The sequence below is a fragment of the Cyprinodon variegatus genome, unplaced genomic scaffold, assembly GCF_000732505.1.
Source record: "Cyprinodon variegatus isolate N-32 unplaced genomic scaffold, C_variegatus-1.0 Scaffold24, whole genome shotgun sequence".
Classification (NCBI taxonomy): domain Eukaryota; kingdom Metazoa; phylum Chordata; class Actinopteri; order Cyprinodontiformes; family Cyprinodontidae; genus Cyprinodon; species Cyprinodon variegatus.
Window position 1 is genome coordinate 743,205 of NW_015150477.1, and position 11,680 is coordinate 754,884.

The 11,680-nt window shown below is 38.6% G+C and overlaps 1 protein-coding gene across 4 annotated transcripts in view; it reads left to right on the forward strand.

Moving 5' to 3' along the window:
* Window positions 1–11,187, forward strand: part of lrrc4b (leucine rich repeat containing 4B) — a 68,231-nt gene extending 57,044 nt beyond the window's left edge. For 3 of the 4 annotated variants that reach the window (XM_015393150.1, XM_015393167.1, XM_015393158.1), the window contains exon 3: window positions 7,231–11,187. In XM_015393150.1, coding sequence (XP_015248636.1) covers window positions 7,231–9,162 — 1,932 coding nt within the window. In that variant the 3' untranslated portion in view covers window positions 9,163–11,187. The remainder of the gene's footprint in view (window positions 1–7,230) is intronic. The other variant, XM_015393177.1, reaches the window with a different exon arrangement.
* The last annotated feature ends 493 nt before the right edge of the window (window positions 11,188–11,680 follow it).

The window sequence follows — 11,680 nt, forward strand, 5'->3', positions numbered from 1 at the left end:
GAAGGTTTCCAGATGGATATGCGGAGCAAATCCATCTGGCGGAGTCAGGTTAATAGTATATATGTAAATAAAGTTAAATATGAGCTGGCCTTTATCTAAATATATGCATGTTGGTTGAATATAAATATCTGCAAACATCTTAACTGCAGAGAGTTGTTATTTGCTTTGTTCTACCTCTGCATTGAGGTTCAGAATTCAATAGACATGAAATCCAAACCCTCTTTCCCACAAAAAATAGTTTTTAAGTTGATCAGAGGTGCAAACTCAGTAGACAATCTAAATATGTGTTGGTATGAACAACCAGACCTGACTTTAAATGTTTCTATATAGCTGAATTAAACAGGAAATCTTAGAAAAGGCAGCAAATTTTGAAACAGTGGCTCCAATTTACAAGTTAGGAATAAAATGCCACAACAACGACTTTATCTGTCTATGTATGAATGTTAGTTAGTGCAATCGGGTGAATGCAGCTGCATTGTAAGGCGATTTGATTGGTCAATGTGACTAAAAAAGCATTTGCCATTTACGCCAATAGATCAAGTATGAGGGATTTCTTGTATTAGCTGCATTGCTGTGTTCATGATTTCTTCCTCACCCTCAGTTTTCTATTTGTCAGGTAATAAGCAGCTCAAAGTTTGTTTTATTTTCTCTCAGCCGGCAGACGTTCAGACACACCTACTCATTCCAATTTAATGGCCACAATTAACCCTCGTGTGGGCTGAGGGAAGGAAGGGCTGACATGGTCACTGTCACTGCTCTCCAATCGACCTGCTAAGCCATCTGATTTGCTGGGTCAGAGTACAGTTTTTATGTGAGAAAAGCAAACAGATATTCTTGATTTGTTTAGAATCTTTAAAAGCAAAGTGAAGTGCTCTTTTGCAGCACAAATGTATTGATTTAGAGTTTACTGCCTCACTATTCATCAGCATTAAGGAGGTTAATAAAAGAAGCTATACAAGCTGCTTTATTCAAGCACAGCAAAGCTTCTCTAAGTTGACTCAAACTAAGAGTTTGAATATTTAAAAATCATTTAAAAAATTGAAGTTTATTTCCATTTTATTCATAGATAGTTTCTGTGAATAGGTTAATATAATCAGAATTTTAGGTTCCATCTTTGAAGCGTTCCAGTTTTGCATATTCTGCTTAAGTATGCTCATGTCGATTCCTCCTCAGGCGAATGCTTGTGAGGTTTATCCATGATGACGTTGTTGCTGTGCGAGCACTGAGCAATGCCCGACCTTTTGCACATGTGCTACACAAAGGTCAAGTTTGTGTGTGGTGGTGGCTGCCTGACGAATGCGCCGCCTGGTTGGGCACGGCTTCACAGCACGAGTCACGATGAAGCCGGTCAGCAGGGGTTCAGTTACAGTCCAGAGGCACACTGGAAATATAAGTGAAAAAAATATAAAAACTGAATCTAAATATTTCAGATCTGGGACTTTATGATTAATGCAAAACCTGAGAGAAGCCTTTAATTCCTAGATATATAAGAAAAAATAAAAAATTTTATTCAGATAATGAATTAAATTTAAATGCAGTTAAAATCTCTCTTGTTATCCTAATTGATTTAAACATTTGCTCTTAAGCGTCTGAACCAGTTTTGTCTGTTTTCAACAATGAAGAATATTTACCAATCCCTGTTTGAACGGGTTCTTCTCAGCAGAAGATGATATATTATCTGATAATAATAATTTTCCTTGATTAACAGTAAGAACCTAAATAAAATGCAGAAATAATCAATACAATACGTTCTCAGATGATTTGATTAGCATATTGGAAGAAATATGAGATATGGCCCTGCGGTTGAATTATATTAAAATTGCTGTTTATTAATTATGGGAATAAAGGTCATGTAATGATAAATTGATCCCCTTTAAAACATTGATTTAATGATTTATGATCCAATTACATTGATGCCAAATCAAAGCATGAAACCACATCATCATCTCTTAGATAGCCCATTTTCCTAAAATTCATATGGGCAATTTTTTATATTATGTTTTTATTAGAGGAATGCTGTTTTCGATTTTAAATCCATCTCAAGTAGCAATTGAGTATATTTGTAATGCTGCAGAAGTATGTGTTATTAATCACCTAGGTAAATTGGAATGACTAAAAGTCTTGCTAAGCATATAAAATGTAGGTCACAAAATAATGAAAGAACATCAGTTTTTTTTTTCTCTGAAACACTGGTGGTGTGTCTGCTGGGGGGGGCACTGGAACCACATCTATGCTCAGGAGAGTTCCAGCTTTAGAGTCCTGTACGGAGGGTACAATGCTCACAATGGCTGCTGGTCCTGTCGGACTTCTCAAACCCTGGCCTTTTCAGCCATCAGAGCCAGACTCAGAGTCAGACACTTATCACTGTGATAATTCCACCTAATTTTTACTGCCTTTTTATTCAGAGTGAACATCGACTCTAGACTTTAAATAGTCTAGTGGGAGGGCTTATTATTTACTTCTATATCTACCCTTAACTAGTCTTCTCAGTTCACCAAGCAGCTAAAACAAATTTATTCCATTCTTTTGCACACAGATAAAAAAAATACCAAGGTTCCTCCATGGTAGCTATGCTCATCAATCTATCATCAGCTGTGATGCATAAAACTAGCTGAGAACCTTTGTTCACATAAAATAATATCAAAGGATGAACACTGTGTTGCCTGGACTCCTCTCAGGAAATGAGTCCACTATATCATTACTAAGTTCACTAAGTTTTGCATCGTTTTACGATATAAAATCATGTTATAAATGTTGCTGATGAAGATTCTCAGTCATCCAGGTCATAGTCATTCCATAAAAGTTCAAAAAAAATCCACTGGACTTGATTTCCAAGATTGAAGATGTTTCGCCACCTCTCCAGGAAGCTTTCTCAATTCAAATGTCTGGATCCGCAGTGAGTTTGAGTCTTATATAGACAAGGCCTTGTATTGCTTGGAAACATGCAAATGGTAACCGATGAATGGGTCGTTTGGTTCAAATGACCAAACGACCCACCAAGTCCAGTGGATTTTTTTGAACTTTTACGGAGTTATAAATGTTCACATTTTGTAGCACCCACCCTTATCACCTGCCTTTTCATCGTACAATGTTGATTCTATTTGTTTGAATGATGATGCAATGTTTGGCAGTATCACAAATTCTGTTGTCATGAAATTTCTATTCATTTTACAAGTTTGAAATCAATAATATTCGATATCTTCAGCCCGTCTAATAGAATTATTTGCCTTGATATAAACTTTAAAAAAAAACTATGATTTAAATATAATTCAAAATTATCAAGAGCTTATTTCTAAGCTCTTGATAATGATTATAATATATTATCTGTTTGCTATAACCTGTGAGGTTGTGTGGAGGTTTGAAGAGGACCCAAATGCAGAGACTGATGCTGCAGGTGGTGTCTTGCAGATTTAATGTCCAAATGGGCAAAAGAAGCAAAAGTCTTCCAACAAAATACTTAAAACCAGGGTAACAGACATGAATGGCAATGAAATGATGAAGAGGAACCAGCAAACAGTGACTTAACAGGAGGTGTATATATGGAAGACAGAAACAAAGACCAGGCTTGTAAGCAGATTGGGAGCAGGTGTTGACAGAGGAATCTAGAAGGGAGCTTGGGAAAGAGGCTGACACAATAGGCAACAGAAGGCAAACAAGACATATAAGAACTCAAATACATCCAGATACCTCATAATGGAAATTAAAACAATAAAACTAGAAAAAACAGAAACGCATGAACCAAAGTGGAACTTAAAACTAAAAAAAGAAACTTTAAACAGAACCAAAAAAGTGCAGAATCATGACATAACATTGCACTTAATAAAGTTCACAATGAAGGTGTCTCTTAAAGATTATGTGGATTGATATTTTTTATTTATTATCAATATAATTGAGTTAAAAAATTATTTAATGAATGTATTGATGTGTATCTATGTATCATTAAAGTTACAGTTACTTGAGGAAAAATGATCATTACATTTTTTTCTGGATCTGCTGTTTCGTATTTTTTTAATCATTGAGTGCAAAATGGTTGTGTTTGTCTTGGTTTTAGAGTGAGGATGTTCTGTTGTAGTTAAAAATGTGTTCATTAACAAGAAGACTGGAATGCACCTATAAATTAAAGCCAATTTTGAAATTGTTTAATTATGAGGTTTATCTGTATTTCTGAAACCTAAAATAATACCTGATCTGCGCTTAGAAATGGAAATAATCCTCTGATATTTTTTATCTGGTAGTCAGTTGTGAAGTATGTCAAGCAATAGTACGGTAAGGATTTTACTCCTACCTGAGCTTTAACACAAATTGTGAAAAAAGTCATCATGGGCATTGATTGGTCACTTTAAGATTATATTCCTTAACAACATCTTCCTTGATTCCTTGTCTGCTGGTGAGGGAGTCAATGTTAAACATGCATCAGCTGAACCCACATGTTAAGCTTTATCTAATGGTGCAGTTATAACAACAAAACAAGGGGTCATGTTTGGGCATTTTCACAGGGTTATGATTATTAGAGCACACTGCAAAGAAGAAACTAAATTACTAGTTTCTATATAGGTCTACTATTTTTTTAAATACAGATCACTACATATGATGATTGGGGAATACAAAAAAAAAACAATTTGCAGCAGTAACTGTTATTGCTTGAAAGTTGCTTATACAACACTTCTCTGTGCTGCTCTGATTGTTTTTACTATATAGAATAGTTTCTTCTACAGCTAATAACACCAAGCATTGGCCATTGGGGTGACAGGGTAAACACTGGATTACTATTTCTACCTTTTTCTTAAAGAAATAAATAAGGATTATAATGTTAAATTAATTGAATCAATTCTCCATAACGTTCTTCACTTTATGAAGAATTAGCTTCTGTTAAATCATCTCTAGTGGTTCTAGAGGACTTCCTAGAACAGAACTAGCATGTGGAGCTGTTTTAAGTCATTTGTAACCCCAGCAGATGATGGCAGAAGAGATCACACTTTGCACAAAAGATTTATAAAAAAAATATGTAACATCTCGTTGCAAACGCCGAAGGACCTGAGGTTCCTTTAGAAGTACAATCTGCCCTGTCCTTTCTAGTAGACAGTTTCACAGTTGCGCCTCGAGTCTAGTTTGTTGTCCAGGTGAACACCGAGGTATTTATAATCCTCCCCTACCTCCAATGCTTCTTCCTTGATTTATATAGGATTCATCTTGCTCCTGTTTCTTCTGAAATCTGGAATCATATGTTTGGTTTTGCTGACATTCAGGACCAGGCGATTGTTTCCACACCATGCCACAAAGCGGTTTACCAGCTCCCTCAGCTTCTTGTCCATCTTTGATGCCAACAAAGACCGCATAGTCCTCTTAAGTATGTCTGCAGATGACAGGACAGGATGGAGGGATGGTTGGATGGAAAATTCCATTCATATTATTCAAGCTTAATAATAAAACCAAAAGGCTCAATCTTAAAGGAGAATTCCGGTTTTTAACACTTTTAGCCCATTTTCTGTAGTGTCCAGGATGAAATCGAATGATCGACACCAAAATTTTGACAATTGGTCCTGTCTCTGCTTTTTGGCTAATGCAGAATCACCCCCTGGCTGCTTCAGAATGGCTTTCATAGTGCATGTCCGATAATGTCCTTAAAACAACCTTAAACGTTCTTTTTTTTAAATATGCTACTCACCGGGTCGTCAGCGCTGTTCAATGACGTTCCAAAAAAAGTTTCGTAAAGAAAAAACGTTCCTGTAGTGTTTTATTTAGCATTTTGTAAATCCCATTGAGTTCTGTTGGAATAGTCAATATTCCCCTGCCACTGGAAACGGAAATGGGGCCTGTTTACACAGTTGTAGTCTTTTCGCTTCACTCTGTGTACTCCGACGTCGAGAATCAAGAATCCACCTTTCGTATTCCATTTTCAGAGTTTTTTAAAGTGTTTAACAGAGACGTTAGCACCTCGACGTCGGAGTACACAGAGTGAAGCGAAAAGACTACAACTGTGTAAACAGGCCCCATTTCCGTTTCCGGTGGCAGGGGAATATTGACTATTCCTACAGAACTCAATGGGATTTACAAAATGCTAAATAAAACACTACAGGAACGTTTTTTCTTTACAAAACTTTTTTTGGAACGTCATTGAACAGCGCTGACGACCCGGTGAGTAGCATATTTTAAAAAAAGAACGTTTAAGGTTGTTTTAAGGACATTATCGGACATGCACTATGAAAGCCATTCTGAAGCAGCCAGGGGGGGATTCTGCATGAGCCAAAAAGCAGAGACAGGACCAATTGTCAAAATTTTGGTGTCGATCATTCGATTTCATCCTGGACACTACAGAAAATGGGCTAAAAGTGTTAAAAACCGGAATTCTCCTTTAAGCAATGCACATTTATTTGAATAGGAAACACAATTGAAATTGCTTTAGATGAATGAAAAAAAGTAAAACAGAAGCAAAATAAAAGTAGAATAAAAGGTGGTAAAGATAATACCATAATAAAAGTAGATATTAAAACAAGTAGAAAACAGTTGGACTGCAACCGTAAACTTATAGTACCTCATTTAACGGTTTAACTTTAACAGTCAAAGGCAGCTCTAAACAAATGGGTTTTTAACTGATTTAAAATAACAGTCTTTTAGCACTTTTACAGTCCTCTGGGAGTTTGTTCTAGATAAGGGGGCATAGGATACTAAATGTAGCTTTTCAATGTTTGGTTCTGGTTGTATAGAGTAGATTTTAATTAGAAGACTTGAGTGGTCTGGGAGGTTGCTACACTGACAACAAAACTGTTATGTATTGAGGTGCTGATCCATTCAGTGATTTAAAAACTGACAGAAGGATTTAAAAATCTATTCTCAGAGCTACAGGGAGCAAAGGACTTTGGACCCGGGCTGATGTGCTTTATTTTCTTAGTTCTAGTGAAGACATGAGCAGCAGTGATTCGAATCAATTTTATGTTCAACCAAAAAACTTTTTATATGTACAAAATACTTACTAACAAATAATTTTAGAAAGGTTTGCTTTCTTTTGACCATGGATGTGTCTTAGAAACTGATCAACTTTTCAGCACTGGTGTTCCTTTCAAAAGACCAATCAAAATGATTCAGCTGGAGTTTGCTTCTTTAAATAGTAAGAATTTATCTATTGCTTTTGTGTGGCAAAAAGAAACCAATATTTTTCCTTATCACTCTTTGTAAACTATATAAAGTAATCCTTATATTTTTTATTAATGCTAATTTCATCTATTCTTCCAGGTCATCAAATCGGACACCTTCAAGCAGCTAAGGCACCTTGAAATTCTTCAGCTTTCCAAGAATCAGATAAGACAAATTGAAATCGGAGCATTTAATGGCCTCCCCAACCTCAACACGCTGGAGCTCTTTGACAACCGCCTCACGTTGGTGCCAACGCAGGCCTTCGATTACCTCAGCAAGCTACGGGAGCTGTGGTTACGCAACAACCCTATTGAGACCCTCCCTAGTTATGCCTTCAACCGTGTGCCCTCCCTGCGTCGCTTGGACCTGGGTGAGCTTAAAAAGTTGGAATACATCTCTGATGCAGCCTTTGTTGGCCTTGTCAATCTACGGTACCTGAACTTGGGTATGTGTGGGCTTAAAGATATTCCCAAACTGACACCCCTTGTGCGTTTGGAAGAGCTGGAGTTGTCAGGGAACCGCCTGGAGATAATTCGTCCTGGATCTTTCCAGGGACTGGTGTCTCTTAAAAAGCTGTGGCTAATGCACTCACAGGTTTCTGTGATTGAGCGCAATGCCTTTGATGATCTAAAAAACCTGGAGGAGCTCAATCTCTCACATAATTCCCTGCACTCCTTGCCTCATGATCTTTTCACACCCCTTCACCAACTGGAGAGGGTGCACCTCAACCATAATCCTTGGGTCTGCAATTGTGATGTACTTTGGCTTAGTTGGTGGCTGAAGGAGACAGTGCCCAGTAACACCACCTGCTGTGCACGCTGCCATGCTCCTCCAGTTCTCAAGGGCAAGTACATTGGAGAACTTGACCAGAGCCACTTCACCTGCTTTGCACCCGTCATTGTAGAGCCCCCTACTGACCTTAATGTGACTGAAGGGATGGCTGCAGAGCTGAAGTGTCGCACAAGTACCTCTACAACGTCCGTTAACTGGATTACTCCCAACGGTACACTAATGACCCATGGGTCTTACCGAGTCCGGATTTCTGTTCTACATGATGGCACATTGAACTTCACAAATGTTACCCTGAGGGACACAGGCCAGTACACTTGCATGGTTACCAATGCTGCTGGAAACACTACTGCAACTGCTGTCCTCAATGTTACTGCTGCTGATGCCCTTGTCAACATCACCTTTTTTACAACTGTTACTGTGGAAACAGATAATGGAGGACCCAATGATTATGCACAGGTTGATGAGACCACCATATCCATTCCCTCTGACCTATTGTCTGAGGTAGTTCCTACCACAGATTCCTCTCTAACTGGTGGTTGGTTGTCCTCCTCTCCACGGGCAACTCGCCCAACTTTCACTGTGCCATTCACGGAACCAGGTTTCTCTGGCCTGGATGATGTGATGAAGACCACCAAGATCATCATTGGCTGCTTCGTAGCCATCACCTTCATGGCAGCAGTGATGCTGGTGGTGTTCTATAAGCTGAGGAAGCAGCATCAGCTGCACAAACATCATGGCCCTGCTCGTGCAATTGAGATCATCAATGTGGATGATGACCTAGGTCCTGGGGCTAGTGGCCGGGGCAGTGGAATATCTGGAGGCTCCACTGTAACACAAAGCGCAGGCAGTGGATTAGGAGGATGCCAGAGTCTCAGGTTGCACCATCCAGAGATTGTTAATCTACCAAACCTAGCTCGATCAGAGCACCTCAACCACTACTACAAAACACATCATTTCAACAGCAACATGATGGGCCTTGGGATGGGCACAGGGCCAGGTGTGGGCCTCAACAACAACAACAACCCCTCGCCATGCTCTCAAGCGCAGAGCATATCCTGCTCCCAGGTTCCATCTAGCACTGGTGGGGGGACGTCCACTGGTGGCACCCTTCCGTCCAACGTAGCCCTGCCTCAGTTGGGTCTACATAGTTCTCTGAAAGGCCTGATAGGAAAAGGCCAGAATGAACCACTCCTTTTCAAGAGCGGCTCAAAAGAAAATGTGCAAGAGACCCAAATCTAAAAAAGGTAGACGTTTGAGGTAAGACTGAGCGGATGCTAAAGCAAATGAGCAAGTGACTATTTGAAAGTGATTGTAGCGCAATGTCCTTTTGGACAATTTTCAGAAAGGCTCTACATAACCTTTATTTTTTGGTGGCCCTTTGTTAACAGATAGCAAGACAAAAGGAGACAGGAGACCAGTCCCACCAACAGCATCTGCACAGTCTCAAATGTCAGAATTACTCATTGTGTGCAGCTTGATATGGTATTTGCCAAAGCTCAAGATCAAGCATTTTCTCTCAGCGGACAGAAATGAACAATGCACACCTGCAGTGAACCCTTCAAGGATGTATACAGATTGCTTCGTACATTTCCAGATGCATTCAGTGTATATATTTGGAGGGGGACATAATATTGGCCATTGAACATGTTGTCAGATTAGTGTTTGGCAAAGGCAGGGAATAGCAAACAATGCTTTGTGTGGGCAAAGCAGAGCAGTCCCAGGTTTTCAGGAAAACCCAGAGGGAGCAAAATAGGAGCGGAGCAGCAACGCCGCTTGGAATATCAGAACAACAAAAAGTGATTTTGCTCCTTACTTTATCACTATTTTCAATTTTACACGTTACTGGTTACTGTCTTCTTTAAAAGAATGGAAATATTATGAAGGAGTGAAGGACAACTATAGAGCGATATATAAAGAACTGAAGATACATATTATATATACCGTAAATATATTTTCATTCAAATAAATTATGAAAAATCTTTATCAAGCTAATGAGTGACCACTACAACAACTGAAGAAAATATATATTTAAAAAAAAAGATTTAAGTACATGCCCTGCTGTTTTAGTTTAACAATCCCTCTTAAACCTTCCTGGAACTTGAAATACAAAAAGCCGCCCTGACTGCTCTTCCTCTGGATACATGTGAAAGAAAGACGCCACAACGCAGACCTGACAAAGTGATGAAAACCATATTATTTTAGTCTTGATCTTTGTTGTATCCACAAACGCTGTTTTCACTTACAGAAACAGAGTCAGTTACTCTCTGCTGCAAAACCATGAAACACGACAGGAGCTTTGAAATTTGTTTTTCCCTCTATGATGGCACTCTAGTATTAATAATAATCACTCCGATAATAATGATAACAAATTCAGCTTTATTTGTCATTAGGACATTACTCTGCAGTTAAAATGGTGTTGCAGAAAATTAATTTCTTGAAAGTTTAACAAATCATTTAAAATATTAATGATATGAAATGTCAATGTTATTGTGCTATCATTATTATTGTTGAAGTGACTATTATTGTTACTGCTACTGCCCACAGATAACTGAAGAGTGACTTTTTTCATTTGTACATGACGCTGATATCATTTGGCCGATCTAACTTGCCACTTAACGAACTCTGTAAGCGTCAGAAGGAAATGACCTGGCTCATAAAAGGGCTTCCTTGAGTCCGACCCTCATCGACCCTTTCTGATGGGACACCATTGCTATATGACATAAAGCACGAAGACTGCACCTATTTGCAGAGGATTATTTCCCGACTGTATCTCAGTGTTATGAGTTGGTTTGATTGCAGCGGGGGGCAAAAATGGATGAACATTTTTTTTTAAAAGGTAAGAAAAGCTTGTTTGTTGAAGGAGGAGGTGGCATTTAGTGCAGTATTCAGTGGTGGGTGAATTTTTTTCTAAAGAAAAAGGACAAGTAAATAAAAAAAAAAATAGAATCTTATAGATCTCTTTTAAAAAACGATACAAAATTATTATAAGTGTTTTTCATTTTTTGTTTTTATCTAGTTTGATTTTTTTTTAAAATCACGTGTTATCTTTATTGTAATATTGTTATTGTTATTATTAGCTGATTACGCTGGTTATAATTATGAGAGATGTTCTGTTAGCAGAGGTCACTTTGAAAATAAAAAAAAAACTTGGCACATAAAAAAAGGCAGTGGAAGTCTGTGAAATTTGGTGGCTGTTTCTTATTACTAATGTTTTATTATTTTTGTTTATCCTCTGATCAACTTTGATTGTTGTATCACAGTTTGTATCCCTTCGCCTTCTTTTGAGAAGAGACGTAGCGAATAAGAAACAGTAAGTGGTACACAGGCTTTTTTGGAAAGAAATTTTCAGTGTTTTATTTCTGCACAGGGGAAAGGAAAAGACTGAAAAGGCTCGCTGTGTACATTTGTGAATGTCACCGCTGACCATAGTGCTCAGAGTGTGATACCGCTATGTCAACGCCTCGTTGCCATGACTACCCACTAATGCACCAACCGGCGTCACCCCCCACCCACCCTCACATACTTGTTAGTCGCACTCCTCTAAAGGTGCCGCATCTGAAGTTGCCTGCCTGTGTTCCTTCAGTAGCAGCAAATCAACCTAAGCATAAGAACCATGTTCTCATATTAAACTCCTACCTTACCCCAACTCCCCCGCTCTCCACTCCTCTTTTTCCCTCTCTTTCTCCTCATCCTCCACCCCAGTCCTCAGCATCCTGCCATCAGGTTTCCCTGGCAACTGTTGCTGCTGCGACAGCCC